Source organism: Dipodomys ordii, unplaced genomic scaffold (assembly GCF_000151885.1).
Source record: "Dipodomys ordii isolate 6190 unplaced genomic scaffold, Dord_2.0 Scaffold286, whole genome shotgun sequence".
In the NCBI taxonomy this organism is placed as follows: Eukaryota; Metazoa; Chordata; class Mammalia; order Rodentia; family Heteromyidae; genus Dipodomys; species Dipodomys ordii.
Window position 1 is genome coordinate 817,157 of NW_012267502.1, and position 18,117 is coordinate 835,273.

At 42.3% G+C, this 18,117-nt stretch overlaps 1 protein-coding gene across 1 annotated transcript in view; it reads left to right on the top strand.

Moving 5' to 3' along the window:
- The window catches only part of LOC106001323 (semaphorin-4D-like), a 55,552-nt gene extending 48,393 nt beyond the window's left edge, over window positions 1-7,159 (top strand). Inside the window, exons 16-18 of the mRNA XM_013036434.1 lie at window positions 5,230-5,402; window positions 5,477-5,520; window positions 6,861-7,159. Of these exons, the coding sequence (XP_012891888.1) occupies window positions 5,230-5,402; window positions 5,477-5,520; window positions 6,861-7,159 (516 nt within the window). The remainder of the gene's footprint in view (window positions 1-5,229; window positions 5,403-5,476; window positions 5,521-6,860) is intronic.
- The last annotated feature ends 10,958 nt before the right edge of the window (window positions 7,160-18,117 follow it).

Consider the following 18,117-nt stretch of genomic DNA (forward strand, 5'->3'; position numbering starts at 1 on the left):
TTTTTCTTTTTTTTTTCTTTTTCTTTTTTTTTTGGGTCCGGTCGTGGGGCCTGAACTCTGGGCCTGAGCGCTGTCCCTCAGCTCTTCAGCTCAAGGCTAGCGCTCTACCACTTGAGCTACAGCGCCACTTCCGGCTTTTTTCTTTTTGCTTACGTGGTGCTGAGGAATCGAACCCAGGGCCTCAGGCATGCAAGGCAAGCGCTCTACCACTGAGCCACCTTCCCAGCCCCTCTTTTTTTTTTTGAAAGAATTTTTTTATTGTAAAAATACTGTACAGAGGGGTTACAATTACATGGACAAGATAATGAGTACATTTCTTATCAAGCATTGTAGCCTCTTCCTTTGTTTCCCCTTCCCATCCCTTCCCGTCCTCCCCCCATCTCCCCAGCCAATCCTCCTCCCCCCACACCAAAGTTGTAAAGTTCATTTTTCAACATAATGACTTGTACATTTCATTGTTGCAATGGGTCCACCTGTATCCCTATTTAAATGATTTGTTTTTTCCCTTCCCCTCCACAAATTATGCCAACATCAAATACAGTGAAACCATGGGGGAGGGACATACAAAGCAACATAGAAATCATCTTATAAATATGTTAGAAACAATTGCATGAAAGGAAAAAAAAACAAAAAACATTTGAATACTTATCTTGGGGTTCATCCCCCTAACATCAATTTATCTGACCTTTTCTGCTTGACTCAGACATATACTAGACTCAGTTGCTGCAGCTTCCATCTCCCGCCAAATGTCCACATGACTGGAACAAGAGTTATTACGCCATTTTATACTTGGGCTGGAGCAGTGAGAAGCGGAATACAGGCAGTTCCAGATCCTGACTTGCCATATATGGTCCAGTAATGCCAGAAAGGCCAGCTTTGTGCTCTGTGTTTAGTTTCCTCACTATACATTAAGAGTAAAAGCTGAGGATTACACAAGTCTGGTAGAGCAGTTTCTGCTGAGAATCTGTGAGTTGGGCTAGCACTTGTTCTTTGTAAGAGATGGCACAGGGTAAGGAGCCTGCCATGATACCTGTCACTCCAATATATTCCCTTCTCCTTAATGGGGTTCCCTGAAGTCCCAATACGCAGATCCCAGGATAAGATCTACTGATCTGGGCTAGTTATGTGACCTGGGCCATTCTTGTGTTCAGTTGGCTCTGCCATGCAGTGTCTCTGAAGGTACTCTTTTACAAATCCTAGCTCTGGAGTACAAAGCTCTTTGGGTTGGTATGGCTTTCTACGTGGCAGAGAATCTCAGTGTGCCAGAGAAGCTTGTGGCAGCTTCTGCACTCCTGTGCAGAGCTGTCTTCTTGGAGCTGATGTCTGCTCAGGGCACATGGCACAAGTGAGGTCCTATCAATCCTCATCCACTCAGTGGGACAGAGCTGACCTTTCAGTAGACCCACATGTATTTGCATCCTTCTAGAGCCCCCCATCCGCTCCCCATATCTGTGTCCAGGAAGCATGAGAAGCTGAGCCTTCAAAACTCCCGTTACGCTTCCCCCTTCCCTCCTAGCCACTGTAAACTCTATTCACTCAAAGTTTCTGAGGGGGAAATAAATAAAGTCGCCTAGATAAGCTGTGAGCCTTCCTATTCTAGACATTTCTCTGTGACTGTTTTGTCTCTTGCTCCTTGCCCAAATGGGCAGGAGATGTGCAAGATGTCTGAGTTAGCATTCCTGGCTTCTCTGCAGAAACCTCTTGTGCTTCCATGTAGGAGACTGCAATGGGGTGGTGGCCAGTGAGGTGGCCACAGCTCCATACAACCCACTAATGCTTTGCACTGCTCCTGGCTGGATAATTTTTGTCAGTTTTTTTCTTTTTCTTTTCTTTTTGTCAGTCAAGGGGTTTGAACTCTGAGCCTGGGCGCTGTCCCTGAGCTCTCCAGCTCAAGGCTAGTGCTCTACCACTTGAGCCACAGCAACACTTCTGGTTTTCTTTTTGTGGTGGTTAATTGGGGATAAAAGTCTCACAGACTTTCCTGCTAAGACTGGCTTTGAACCATGATCCTCAGGTCTCAGCTTCCTGAGTAGCTAGAATTACAGGTATGAGCCCCCGGCACCTGGCTATTGTCTTTTTTTTTTTTTTTTGCAAGTACTACGAGTTGCACTCAGGGCCTTATGCTTGGCACACAGGTCCTCTACTTATTCTTCAAAGAGGGTCTTGTACTTTGCCTGGGTTTGATTGGACTCCTTCACCTTATTTATGATTGCTTTGTAATTGAGAAGTTTCATGTGCACCACCACTTGCAGTTGGTTTGTAGAGATGGAATCATGTTAATTTTTTTTTACCAGCATGGCTTTCTCTGTGCCATTTACAATATGATTTGGAAACGATGCTGGCATTTCAAAAGCTCAGCGAGGAGGGCCTGCAGGATTCTCACACTCCCACCAGCCTTGTCTTGCATGCATGTCACAGAGGCAAGGTGTAGGATCACCTGTCAGGCTTCGGGCCTGCTCCACTGCCCTCCCCATCACATTGTCTGCAATAGGAACCCATGAGAGATTCGAGTAGCAGTCTGCACGTGTCTGTCCTTGCCTCCATAGACCTGAAGAAGGGCCTGTGGCATGTCTAGTGTTTTCTGTGATCATTGGTTGGGGAGATCATAATGGGAAGAGGGAACCTGATAGGACTGTACTATGCATAAGCCTCCTGGGAAGTGCCCTCAGCCATGCTCTTTGTCCAACTCTTTAGGTATCCTTTCCTTGCCCCATGTATCAGTATGTCTGGATCACGCACACAAGGCATCAGAAAGACTAGGTCTCATTTTCCAGGGTAGGAAGAGCAAAGAACATGTAGGGATATGTTAAACTCACATTCATTCATTGATTTAGGAGACTGAACTTTAAAATATGAAATATACTTGGTCCTCTGTATCCAAGGACTCCATATCCATGGTTCCACATTTTACAATTCAGGAAAATTAGAATAAGAAAACATGAATGAGAAAATTGGGGGCATACTGAACATTTGTAGATTTTTTTGTTAATATCCCCCAAACATTATGGTATGAGAGTTATTTATATAGTGCTTACATTGTCTTGGGCATTATAAGCCAACTAGCGATGATTTAAAGTGGAGGGGAGGTTATGTAGGTTCTACACAAACACTACATCAACCTCCATAAGATATTGAGGATATGGGGTGAAAGGTTCTTCTTCCTCCTCCTCCTCTTCTTCTTCTTTTTGTTGGTCACGGGGCTTGAACTCTGGGCCTGGGCACTGTCTCTGAGGTCTTCTGCTCAAAGCTACTGCTCTACCACTTGAGCCATAGTGCCACTTTTGGTTTTCTGGTGGTTTATTGGACATAAGAGTCTCACTTGCTAGCTTTGAACCCTGATCCTTAGATCTCAGCCTCCTGAGTAGCTAGGATTACAGGCATGAGCCATCAGCACCCGGCCAACATCTGCTGATACCAGGAAAGTGTCTGCATTTGTTTCCTTGCTAACCATGAGCATTGTGCCTGGTCCACAGCAAGTACTGCTCACAGTCCTGTTGGAGGCTGTTTCTCTCTCCCTTTTACATTTACCCAGTGCAATGCATGATGTCAGTGGTCACAACTTAGTTCCATTTGAGCTCAAGTCCAGCCCATCAGGGAGAATCAAGGATGAGGGTCCTGTAGGATACAAGCTTTCTGGGATGAACCTACCCTCCTACAGCCCACATTCCCTTCCAAACTATCCTTAGAGACCTCTTCTAACTGGACAGAGGCATTGGGTGGGGCTCCTCAGCCAGCCTGATGCCACCAGTTCTGTTTTGCCGAAGTATGACATTGCAGAGATGGCCCTGAGAGGATCCAGTTCAGTCTTCTTTTCAGGATGTGTTTCCACACTTGCATAGTCATGAGATTCCCCCAGAATCTCTGAGAGAGTTAAGTTAGGAACATACTAGACCAAGTCTGCACTGAAGGAGCAGCTAAGTGAGGTTGGGCCAGATCTTGTCTTCTATCCATGGGTATAGCAGTTTTCACCTTTGGGTGGTGTGCTCTCCTTCCTTTTGCATTTGTACTTGATCACATGTGTTCACAACCCTATCCTGAATGTGTTGTATGAGGGTAATGGTTGTGTTTTGTCTGACTCTAAAATATCAACTTGTATGTACCTGGTGATTCTCTGATACTTGTCGTGTGTGTGTGTGTGTGTGTGTGTGTGTGTGTGTGTGTGTGTGTTGGCACACAGTCTGCCACTTAAGGCCTCAAATTCTTATCAGGGTTGCTTGCTCATGGCTGGTACTATGCCACTTGAGCCATGCCTCCAGTCTGGCATTTGGCTGTTTAATTACAGATGGAGTCTCACACGCTTTTCTGCCTAGCTGGCTCCCAACCACACACTTCAGGTCTCATCTCCCCAGTAGCTAGGATTACAGGCCTGAGCCACAGGTGCCCAACCAGTTTCAGGTTTACTAGGTTGTTAAAGTGAAACAAAATTCCCACTGTGAGAGTGGAAACACAGTATACTGTCACCCTACATGTGCCTTCTCTCAGACTATGTTCAGTAGATACAACCACCTGTCCTGATCTCCTGTATTCAGGAGGGCTGCTCAAGTTAACCTGGAATTGGTGACAAGAGGCTGGAGGCACTTGGCTCTGAATGGGTCTGCACTGGAGCATAGCAGCTGATTCCCCCTCACAAAGAAGGATGAGTAAAAGCCATCGGTTTGGCTTACCAGCCTTCTGCTCATTCTTAGTACACTGTTCATGGTGTCTTCACACCTGGATCCTGGGCCTAGGCTCTAATGACACAATGCCCTATTTGCAGGTGTCCATATTTTGACACAAAGTATGAGATTGGCCTTCAGGCTGTGCCATTTGGCTTCCAGATGTGATGCTGTTTCATAGGCAGTGTTGCTAACAGGACAACCTAGGGTGTTAGGCTAATAAGGACAGCTGAAGGACAAGGCAAATGATCACTTTTCTCCCAGAAAAGAAGCTAGCATTGGAGAACCCTCTGCAAACAGCCAGGCTGGCAGGCAGGGGGCGCTCAGGCTAGAGGATTCAGATCAAAGGCCCAGTGAACCTTTATCTTCTTGGACACCAGACACTGCCTTTTCTTTTCACACAACTATAATAGATAATAGCTTTGGACCCCAACAGCCTTCTCTGCTGGCTGGTTCTGACATAGATAGGACATTCCCACTTAATGCAGTACACGCCAAACTCCTGAAGATGCTCAGAGTCTCAGCCATCCATGAGATTTGCCTTACACCTGCTCTGTCTCTGTCTCCTACACAGAGCAGCAAGTTTATCTATGCTGGCTCCAATGCAGGAGTGGTCCAGGTCCCCCTGGCCTTCTGCAGGAAGCACAGCAGCTGCAAGGACTGCGTGCTGACACGGGACCCCTACTGTGCCTGGAACCCAACTGAGGGCACCTGTGAGGTTCTGCATGAAACCCAAGGCCCAAACAGGTATGGACTATGGGCCCCTCATGCAAGTACCCACATACATGTACAGTGAGTGATTATTGTCTGTTGTCTTGTAGGGGCTGGATTCAGGATTTGAATGGCAATGTGTCCTCGTGTCCAGGTGAGTTTTTCCATTGTACCATCCCCTCAGCAACTGGATACTGTCCAATCATATGCCGGTACTAGTACCTCTGTGTGTGTGTGTGTGTGTGTGTGTGTGTGTGTGTGTGTGTGTGTGTGTGTGTGTGTTGTTTTCTTTCTCTACTCTGAACAGAGGTCACCTGTCGTGTGCCAGACCGGTGATCTCCTATGCCCCTCTGATTACAGAGAGTGTATTTGTACCAGAAAGCTTTTCTGTCTCCTACTCTCTTCTTTTCTGTTCTGCTCAGCTGGAGCCTGTTAAAACTATCACCTGTTAAGAATGGGAAGAAAGGGAGTCCCTGAGGCCAAGTTGAGCTGCTCTAATCCAAAGTTCCCAAATCTGAAATGTTTTTGAATGCCCGTTGACACCACAACTGGAAAATTCCACACCATAGATCTTTGTACCATACATAAAATTATTAACTATATTATATAAATTTATTTTCAAGTTGTGTATATAAGAAAATATGTAAAACACAATGATACATTTTATGTTTGAAGGCCTGTCCTCCACCCCCAAGATATGTCTCATTACACATGTACAAACAAAATCCAAATCTGAACAAACTTGAAATCCAAAATCTTTCTGGTCCCAAACACCTCAAACAAGAGACACACCACATATAATTAGTTCTGATGGCTACAAAGTTTGAATGCAGATTAAGATGGCCTATGCCTGGCTTCCTCTTTTCTCTGAGCAGATAGCAATCTTCAGGTTAGGAAAAATTAAAAAGAAGCGTATGACGCATTGAATGTGGGCCTCCCTGTAAGTGCTAGAAAGAAGCAGTTTGTATTGGGCTGCGAATTCTGCTGCTAGATGTGCACAGCTGCTCAATGCTCGCGCTCCCTGTGTAGGTATGTTTTCTCCTGGAGTGAGAAGTGGGAATTTTGTTACTCAGAGCCATCTGAGTTAGCTCTGCTAACCAGGGGTCATCTTGCATTTGGTCATCTATATCTTTATCTTCTCAGTTGTCCTGAAGTTCCATCTTCCTCCAGCAGGTGATACTCTTGTGTCATCGGCTTTTCTTTCTTTCTTTTCTTTTTCTTTTTCTTTTTTTTTTCCAGTCATGGGGCCTGTACTCTGGGCCTGGGCGCTATCCCTCAGTTCTTTAGCTGAAGACTAGCACTCTTACCACTAGAGCCATAGCACCACTTCCAGCTTTTTCTGCTTATGTGGTGCTGAGAAATTGAACCCAGGGCCTCATGCATGCAAGGCAAGCACTCTACCACTGAGCCACTATCCCAACCCCTGTCATCAGCTTTTAAAAGCAGTTGAGGAAGTGAACAGAGTTAACATGTACATTTCTCTTGATGTTCTAGGTGACAGGGTATTACGTTCCCAGTGGCATATTTCCTTCACTGGTAGCACAGCATATCTCAGATGCTCCCTAAAGTCCAACATGGCCCGGGCGATATGGCAGTTCCAGAATCATGTGATAGAAACTAATGAGGATAAGTACATTCTTATAGAGAAGAAAAACCTGCTCATCACCAACCTCTCCATGAAAGACAGAGGGAGGTACCAGTGCCTGTCTGAAGAATGGGTCAACAATAAGGCTGTTACTCAGGCAGTCAAAAGACACATACTGGAGGTGAAGCTGTCTTCAATACCTTGCTAGACATCTCCTTAAAGGGTCTGTGGCACGCACCAAGAGTTCCTACCCCTGGGCCTTAGTTATAAAGGCAATAGCCCTTACTTCACAAGTCAGCAGCCACCAGCATGCCCTGAGAACCAAAGTTTGTCATCAACATGGTTCACCAGTTTCACTTATGAAAGACTGGATCTCTCAAGTGTGGTGACAATGACCTGCTCCATGTCTCCTTTCCTCTTCCTGTTCATCTTCTTTCTTTGGCTCTCGGACTACAACTGCCACAATGGCTACCTGCCTAGATATTCCTTGAAATTCTGCTCCATCTGCTACTTGAGAAGAAGTTGAAGTCAGATTTTTCTCATCTAGAGAGCATAAAGGGGACATTAATAGAGCCTGGGAACTTCTCCCTGAAATAATGGCAAGCTGCTGAAGCCAGCCCTGCTATGTATGAGACAGAGAAGGACACCATCACCACACAGAAGTTATCCATAAGGACATGCAAACTTTCTGTCAGTGACAGCCTCCTGACGACAAGTATGAACTCAAGTTCACTGGCTTGGGTGTGATTGTTGACTGAAGCCTAGCTGGACCTTCCCACCTGTGTCTTGCAGTCTGTGCTTGGAGAGTTTTGTGTTTGCCCCTCAGTAATCCAGTCTCATAATGATAATAAAGCAAATCCCAGTCTTTGTCACTTTCTTCTTGAGTTGAAACATCATTTTTCATACAAATTTTCTTTCTCTGTTCTCTCTTGCTTCCTTTTTCTTTTTGAGGGAGCAACTAGAGGGAGACTCAATTGAAGAGTACTCTCCCATGCCCACAAGACAGCTTCTGAGTAGAGAAAGCTAGATCTATAGCTCTGGTGGTCAGTAGGACTGAGCCATGAATGCCGGAGCATTTTACGATCTTTCAGCCATGCCTGATGATTTGAACCTCCTGTCCAAATGGAGGGAGCCATTAAAAGACAATGTTGTGTGAACATTTGTCTCTTCTGGCTTCCATGTCACCCATTGGGCTTCTGCTTTGGTTTCACTAAAGAGGTCCTACCTGAAGAGAAGTGAGTCGGGGTGGATTGGGCCTTTGGCTGTAGCCAAGACTACAACATCCTGGTGATGAAGGTGACTGACATTCCAGACGATTCCTACCACAATCTTTAAAGATATAATGGGCTATATAAATTTCGCAAGAATCCTATACTCCTTCTCCCCAGCCTATGCTATAAGGAGATGTCCACTCTATGGTAAAGAGCAGTACACTGAGTTTCTCTGTGTTTGTGTGACAGTTACATCTACAGCATGATGTGATTTGGCTATTTTAGTGGAGACAGTTGTGTTTTCTGAGATTTTTCTTCTTATTTTTCTCTTTTGAATTCTATACATTTGGAAAGTATCCAAAAACCATAGGTTTTTTGTGTTTTTTTTATTGTGAAATTACTGTACAGAGGGGTTACAATTACATGGGCAAGATAGTGAGTACATTTCTTATCAAGCATTTTTTTCCAAAAACCGTAGGTTTTTGAGTGCCCATTACTTAGCTTACTGTGTGATGGCCGGGTAGTGTGGCCCTAGACTCTCTCTTTGCTCACCTACCTGTCTGGTCTCCCTCCCCCTGGTGGGATACATGTCTAATTACTGTCTCAGTATCCTTTGTTTCTGCCAGACTCATCTCCTAAGACTTCCTCATTGCTCCTCATAGCTGACCTCTCTGGACCTAGAGTTATCTTTCTCTCCCTGGAGTCTTGGCCACACATGGGCTCAGCTCTGATGGCAACATATGGAGCACCTTGCTGCCCTGCCGTCCATCCTGAGTGACCTGGCATCTAGGTGCTGGCATGGAGTACTCTCCACTTCTTCAGCCAGGCCACAAGTGAATAGAAACACATCCTACCTACCACCATCTCCTGCCAGGGGTATGTGGGAAGGAGGCATATACAAGAAACCACTCCATGCCTATTCGGTCTTCTAGATCTGCCTTTGTCACCCGCTGCTTTCCTGGCTGTGTCCCTGAGGTCAAATCATCTCATATTTTCACAGATGTTTATCCTGAGATAAACTGAACAAACAGCACAGGCAATTTCTAATTTACATCAGGAGTCGGCCATAGAGGACCAGGTGTTGATACTCTCAGGTTTTATTGGTACAGGAGACTCTGTCATAGCTTCTCAGCTCAGTCATCATGCCATAAAAGCAGCCATGATAAGCCAGGCACTTGTGGTTCATGCCTGTAATCCTAGCTACTTGGGATGCTGAGATCTGAAGATCACAGTTTGAAGCCAGTCCTGCCAGAAAAGTCTGTGAGATTCTTATTTCCAATAAGCTACTCAGAAAAAGCTGCAAGTGACACTGTGGCTTAAGTGGTAGAGAGGCTAGCTTTGGACAAAAAAGCTCAAAGACAGTGCCCAGGCCCTGAATTCAATGAGTTCAAGTCCTGGAACTGGCATAAAAGAAAAAAAAAGGTAACCATGGTGGTGTATAGTGGCTGGCAGGTACTTACAGAAACTACTCTATTGGTGACATTGCTCAAGACGCATTGTATTCATAACCTGATCTGCTGAATGGTAACTCCTTTGTACAACTATTTTAGAAGTATATATGTATATGTGTATGTGTGTGTGAAGAGAGAAAGAAAGAAAGAATGGAAGGAAAGAAAGAAAGGAAGAATGGAAGGAAGGAAGGAAGCACTTTTGTGTGCCACTGCTCACATGAAAGGAGTTCTCCTGAAATGGGAGAATGCTCCCTTTCCTTGTACATAGTCTTCTGGGGGGCAACAATTCATGATTAACTGTGCTTCCGTTGTATTACTGGCTTCAGTGATCTGGTTTCTGTCTCACTGACTGGATTAAGCTTCTGCATGGAGGTGACATGAAATTCTTGAGGAAGAAAAGAAAATCCAGTGTATCTTTTTTTTATTATTGTGAAAATACCATACAGAGGAGTTACAATTACATGGGCAAGATAATGAGTACATTTCTTATCAAGCATTGTTGCCTCCTCCTTTGTTTCCACTTTCCATCCCTTCCCATATCCCCCCCCTCCACCCCCACCACTGGCCAAAGTTGTAAAGTTCATTTTTGACATAACAACTTGTACATCTCATTGTTGCAATGGGTTCACCTGTATCCCTACTTAAATGATTTGTTTTTTCCCTTCCCCTCCACAAATTATATCAACATCAAATACAGTGAAAGCAGGGGGTATATTGTGGGGGAGGGACATACAAAGCAACAAAGAAATCATCTTATAAATATGTTAGAAACAATTGTATGAAAGAAAAAAACATTTGCATATATATCTTGGGGTTCATTTCACCTAGCATCAACTTATCTGACGTTTCTGCTTGTCTCAGACATATACTAGTTATTGCAAATAAGGGAAACCATGGGACCTATGTTTCTTTGGGCCTGGCTTATTTCACTTAATATAATTTTTTCCAAGTCTTCCAAGTTGCAGATCCTTTAATCTGCTGCTCTTTCCTGTTAAAGATGCTTTAGAATCTGCCAGTGACCACATGTGTGCAACAGCTTGTGACCCTCCATAGGCTTCTCCAGGAAGTCAGCAAAAACAAGAGCTACTGGGACTCAGCACTGTGGTTCCAGTTGTCCAAGCTGACTCTCTCTCTGTCTCTCTGTCTCTGTCTCCTTCTCTCCCTCCCTCTCTCTCTCTCTTTCTCTCTCTCTCTCCCTTTCTCTCCCTCTTTCTCTCTCCCTCTCTCTCTTTCCCTCTCTCTCTCCCTTTTCTTTCTCTCTCTCTCTCTCCCTCTCTCTCTCTCTCTTTCTCTCTCTAATTGGAGTCTTGCAATGTGGTTTAAGCATACCGTGAATTCCTGGGCTTAAGCCACTTTCCTGCCTTAGTCTCTCTAGTATCTGAGACTGAGATGTTTGCACTGTGTCCAATGCTCCTGGTTCAGCTCAATGTTATAAAGAAACTTTAGATTCATACACCTGCATGTTGCTCTTCAGTCAAGTATTTTACCTCAGGCAGAAGGCAGGCGGAAGGATAGGATCTTCCTTCACATCTTCCTGGGTACAGAAGAGGCCTTCAGAAACATGTTCTGGAACCTCCTCAATGGTGTATGTGTGTGGTGGGTGGGAGGTTGGTGTTGAATTAATTTGAAGACATGTCAAAGACCCCAGGACTCCTTCACTATGAAAGGTGATTTCAATCAAACATGAGGGCAGGGCAGAGTCCTCAGCATTTTGGGGAAGAACTATCATATTATTAAATCAGAGGATTTCAAAAGTGTTAACGGTTAGCTAGGTGTTGTTTGCACAAGCCCCAGGTTTGGGAAGAGAAAGAAATGTGATGTCTTGGAGACATCAGACATCATTGTCATATCCAGAGTAACCATGCACATTGCCAGGGATTCAGCCAACAGGGAGAGAGAGGTCAGGGTAAGCCCACCCAGAGGGAAATGCTTCCTGCTCTATGTGAAGGAGTAGCCAGGAAAGCTTGGCGCGATGTGCAGTGCAGATGAGAAGCAGTGGTTCACTGCCCATGGAGCATGAGAGGGGAATTGGCTCCAACTTGAGCTACGGAAATTCTTCGTCTAAAAGTTTGGTCCTGAGGACCTTCAACAGGCCCCTGTTCCTCACTACTGGGGGAACTGTGAGGTGGAGAAGGAGACTACCTACTTTTAGAACTGACATTTATGTGTAATGTTGTAGGATATTCTCACATTCCTTGGCCTCACAAAGAGTTACTTCTTAAAGTTACACTCTAGCTAGATATCCATCTGTTTGGAGAATAGCTAATAAGACATAGTATCATGGAAGACATTCAGTGGTTACTAGAAATTGCTGTTCTGAGTATCTGCTTTCCCCATGGATTCAGTTGAGTATCCGCTTTCCCCATGGATTCAGTTGACAAATGGGTCAGAAATATTCACAAAGTAGAAAAATTGCATCTGTACTAAATGTACAAAATCTTTTTTCTCAATGCTGTCACTAAGCAATGCGACATAGTAACTACTTACATAGTGTTTGGAGTGCATTAGGTTTTCTAAAGCAATTCAGAGACGATTTATTAAAAGTGTTTAGGTGTATGAATATGTGTGTGTGTCACATGTGTACAGATTATATGCAAATACTACATCATTTTATGTCAATGACTTGAACATGTATAATTTTTATATCTGCAAGGGTCTCGGGTCATATCCTGTGGACATTAATGAAAAACTTTCTATAATCTCCAACTAATGAATATCTGTATACATGGAGAGATGTATATATTCATATGCATGTAGGTATACATTCATACACTTGTAGGTAGATGGAATGGAACTTGTGGTTAGAGTTGGCAACACTTTAAAGCAGAAGGAAACAAGTCATACCGGGGGATATATATGATATGTGTGGTGGGATTTGACTAAAGATATCAAGTGAAAGAGCATGAAGTTCAGAGGCAGTGGGGGCCCACATGTTTTATCCTTTTCCTATTGGTGATTGGGGGCCCTCTTCTAAGCAAGACCCAGAGACTGAACTGAAAGCTGTTGCAAGTTATTTCCAGTCCAGCTGAGGCAAGAAAATCCTTCAGTGGGAATACCAACTCTTCCTGCCTGGCAAGTCCTATTCAAAGCACAGGTGGACATAATCCATGTGTCTGCAAGTTCAGAGTACTTTTGCTTTACCTGGGAAAAGATCGGGCATGCCCTTAAAATATACATGCTCATGCAGGCCTATGTACACATGTACTCAGCTGGTTGTGTGATACCAGCCTCTCCCTATTCAGGAGCCAGACCACCAAAATGTAAATCTCCAAAGAACTGTGGAACAAATTCGAAGATACAGAATGAACCACACACTGATAGCCACCTGAATTTTTTGTCAAGGAACCTAGTATATTGTGTGCATTGGGGAAAAGATAGCCTCTTCAACAAATGTTCTGGAAAACATGGTTATTCACCTGTAGAATACTGAATTGGACCCTTCTCTCTCACCTTTGTATCAACTCAAAGGAGGTCAAAGACTAGAAACTTTGAAACTTCTATAGGAAAGAATAGAAAACATATTAGAATTTATTGATATAGGAAGTAATGTCCTGAGTAACTCCAGTAGCTCAACAAATAGAGGTAAACATCAACAAATGAAATTGCATCAAGTTAAAAACTGATGGCAAAAGCTATTGACATTAGACTGAAAACATAGTCTACAGAATAGGAGAAAATCCTTGCCAGATATACATCTGACAAAAGATTAACAATCAGAATATCCATGGAACTTAAAAATGAAATTCTCAAAGAATCAATAGCCTAATAAGAAATGAGAAAATATCATTCTGTCTGATAGATGCATAGAATTCTATTGTGTATATATACCGCATTTTCTTGATTCATTCATCCACTGGGGGGTATATGGGTTGTTTCCATACCTTAGCTATGATAAACAATGCTACAATAATGGTTGTCCTGGTATCTTTAGTGTGGCATTGTTTGTGATCTATTGGAATTGCTAGATCATATCTTCAGTCTTTTGAGAAACCTCCATACTGCTTTCCAGAGTGATTGAACAAGTTTACATTCCCACCTACATTCATAAAGAAATAGAAAAACTTGGGGAAAATTATATTAAGTGAAGCAAGCCAGACCCAAAGAAACAGGCTGCATGGTTTCCCTCATGTGTTGTAACTAGAATTTGCCTATAAATCTACAAGTAAGCACAATGAATGGTTTAAAAATGCTCTGGGGCATGACAAAATATACAGGTCTCTAGACATTCACACAGTGAGATCAAGGGAGAATATGGCATAGAAGCAGATCATAAAGTCTCAATAGCTATGTGCATATGATCATATAATATTTTATGAAATTAGCTCCAAGAAATGGAAACAAGAGATTATTTTTATTGTTGTTGCTGTTTTGGGTGTCTTATCCTTTTGTCTTGTTTGTTAGTTTATTTGTCTTTGGGAGGCTAAGGTGAGACATAGGAAAGGGTGGACAAAAGGTGAACAGCAGTGGTACTCACTAGAAACTATGTGGAAAGTGAACTATACAACTTGTGAGTAGGAATGAGAGAGAGTAACTAGGAGACATTGTTTAGAAAGAAATGTACTCATTACCTGGATTATGTAACTATAACTCCTCTCTATGTCACCTCTACAATAACAATAAAATATATCTTAAAAAGAAAAGGGAAAACATATTCCCCAAAAGAAGAATCACAAACACCAAATAAATATTTAAAGAGATGCTCAAATCCCTGGCCATAAAGGAACTACCAATCAAAACAATATTGAGATTCCATCTATAGTTAGAATGGCCATCATATAGAAGACAAACAACAAATGTTGGTAAGAGTATGGGGAAAAAGGAATCCTAACACACTCAAGGTTAATGGAAACTAGTACAGAATAGTGTAGATGTTTCTCAAAAGACTAAAAAAGACACACATGGTCTGGGAATATGGCTCAGTGGTAGAGTGCCTGCCAAGTAAGCATGAAGCCCTGGGTGTCATTCCTCAGTACCACATAAACAGAAAATGCTGGAAATGGTGCAGTGGCTCAAGTGGTAGAGTACTAGCCTTGAGCACAGAGAGGTTGAGGGTCAGAGACCAGGCCCTGAGTTCAAGCCCCAGGACTGGCAAAAAAAGAAAAAAGAAAGAAAAGAACACATGCCACATAATGCATATATGTAGATATAGCACTCACATACTTGTACACATCAAACATACCTATGTATGATACAACCATACTTACAAATGCATTATACATTATTTTTACACAACCAAGCTCAATGCTTATAAATTCACCACACATGTACCTGCACATACCACATATACTCACACATGTATAATTCACACATGGCTGCTTATCCTCCACATTTATATTTGTATACCCATCTTATATGCCTTCACATACCACATTTATACCACACAGTGTATAATTGTACTTATAAGAGCATACATTGCTTCATCCACCACACACATACTAGTACATACGCCACACAAACATGCCAGTTTGTAACACATATGCATACATATAAACACATACTTGTACACAGTACATGCGAATGAATGCCAGCACACCTACCACACATACTGACACATGTCACAGTCATGCATACTCATAAAGGCACCACACATGCATGCCTCCCACACTCCCCACAGACACCTGCATAAACACCACAGATACCCACGCATGCATGCCTGCATGTCCCTCCATATGCCTGCGCATGCCTAACATACCTAAATATATACACCATGAACATATATACATGTTAATACAATTCATGTTAATACACATGTGTATATCTATATATACCACACACAACACACACCCATACCTGTACTACATTCCTGTACATGCCAATCGTATTCTTGCCTATGCACAAGTTATAGATCTATATGCCTGTAGACACACAACATGTTTTGTCTGCACATACTATATACTTGCACACCCATATATACACACATCACACTGCAGGCATATACCACAAGTGTGTTACCAGCACCACACATACATGCATAGCTGTACATATGCCACATATACATGTACCAGTCACAGGGATACACATCATGCTTACATCCATGCATAGTCTCTTACACATCTGCATGTATACATGTACATTAAGCACCATTCATGGGGCCCATGTACACAAGCTTGCTGCCATTCTCCCACAAGACTTTTACTAATGGCCACTGTGAAGCAATCAACTAAAAGCTACTTCTGTATTAGCCACAGGAAGGCCACTTAGGAATCTTCAGTAAGAAGTGGTGCTGTGGCTCAAGTGGTAGAGCGCTCACCTTGAGCTGAAGAGCTGAGGTAGAGTGCCCAGGCCCAGAGTTCAAGCCCCACAACCAACCAAAAAAAAAAGAGTACACTCCAGGAATCTTCAGTAAATCATTCAATAGCTCATAAAAGGATCCATGAAAAAAATGGCTTTAAATTTCCAACTTCAACTACTTCCTTAATTATCCTACCAGAGAGACTAAAATTAGAAAGGAAAACATAATTCAATTTAGGTAAATATGTAGAACCATCATAACTTTGATACCATATTGTTGAGCATGTTAACTAGTATAAATAATTTGGAAAAGATATGGCAATTGTATAAACTAAATACATACTTGTATGTGTTAGCATTTCTGTCCTCAAAATAGATACTTAAAAACTTGTTCTTTAACAGGCACAGCAGTGAAAAAACAAATCATTTAAATAGGGATACAGGTGGACCCATTGCAACAATGAGATGTACAAGTCGTTATGTCGAAAAACAAACTTTACAACTTTGGTGGGGGAGGATCGGGAAGGGGGGGCGGGGGCGGGGTATGAGAAGGGATGGGAAGGGGAAACAAAGGAGGAGGCAACAATGCTTGATAAGAAATGTACTTGTTATCTTGCCCATGTAATTGTAACCCTTCTGTACAGTATTTTCACAATAATAAAAAAAATAGGCACAGCAGTATGACTTAGAGTAGCCAAAAGATAAAAATAAATTCAAATGTCTAATAATAAACAGATAAAATTTCTGGTAGTGTATGAAAAATTACTCATCAATAAACATGAACAATATAATGAAATATGTTACAATACTCATAACGTGTCAGACATTCTGCTGAGTGAAATTGTGACCTCTGCTGGCATGTAAAATCTAAGCCAAAACTGAAGGAGCAGAGCTTGGAGATACAACCATATAATTATTAATATACATAATAATTTGACATGATGGTTTGTGTGGGAAAAGAGTTTATTACTTATTTCTGCATTCTAAAAGCACCTACAATCTGGCTCTGTATGCAACAGATGTTCAATAAATATTTTATAGATTCTGTTTGTTTCCTTCATAGCTATGTGCCAGAACATGTGTTTGTTTTTAGTTCTTTGTTTATAAGTTCACTTTTGGACTCCCACAAGTTGAACATGAGTTTCATGAATGGAGGAAGCCTATTTACCTCATTTGTTGCTATACTGGTCGTTAGTTCTTTGAACAGCATCTGACAGTTAACAGAATAAACAGCATTTTAATATTTAAAGAAAGACTGAACTCAGAATCTCCTAAGAAACTGCACCTACATTCAGAGCTTGCAAACTATCTGGCCTTTGCTAACTGTAGCATCATGACTATGGAGAGATGGAATGCTACTAATTAAGAAGCCCTACTTATCTTGGGCTATTTTTAGTCTTTTTTATAGTCACTTACTATCAGCCTATATAGCTGACCTTTGTGACTCTCCATAAAACTCTTGAAATGAATACTAAGCTAGCCAGACCTCTGACTACCAAACTGGAAGCTAAGAATGCAATGACATGTGAGTTTGGCAGAGGATTTCCACACTGTGTTGAAAATATTATCTAAATCCTCTAAGAAATCTTTACAAGGCTGGGTGCCTAACACCTTGTAATCCTAACTACCCAGGAGTCTGAGATCTGAGAGCAATTCAAAGAAGAACAAAAGTCCATGAGACTCTTATCTCCAGTGAACTACCAAAAAGCAAGACGTGGAGGTATAGTTCAAGTGAAGCAAGAATTGGAGGTGTAGCTCAAGTGGTAGAATGCTAGCTTTGAGCAAAGAAGCTCAAGAAATAGTGCCCAGGCTCTGAATTCAAGCCCCAGTATACTCTCTCCTCTCCCTCTCTCTCTTTCTATCTCTCTCTCTTTCTCCCTCTCTCTCTTTATTTCTCCCTCTTTCTATCTCTCTCTTTCTCTCACTCCCCCCCACAACAATATCATTATTTATTAAGCAGATCATAGGAATCCTATAGGAATGGCTAATAGTTATTTCTCTAGAGTATAAATGACTTGAAGACTTTAATTTTGTGTATATATAAACATACACCAACCATAATAATATTGTAAATTATTTTCTCTTTATATTCACTATATACCATCATAACAAAGTCATGTGACATGTGGACATATTTATTATGATGGTTATTATCATTATTATTGAGGTTACTAGGGTTTAGAACTCAGTGTTTCACTCTTGCTAGACAGGTGTTCACCTGCTATAGCCACACTTCTAGCTCTGTTATTTTTGTGATACAGTCTCACTTTTTG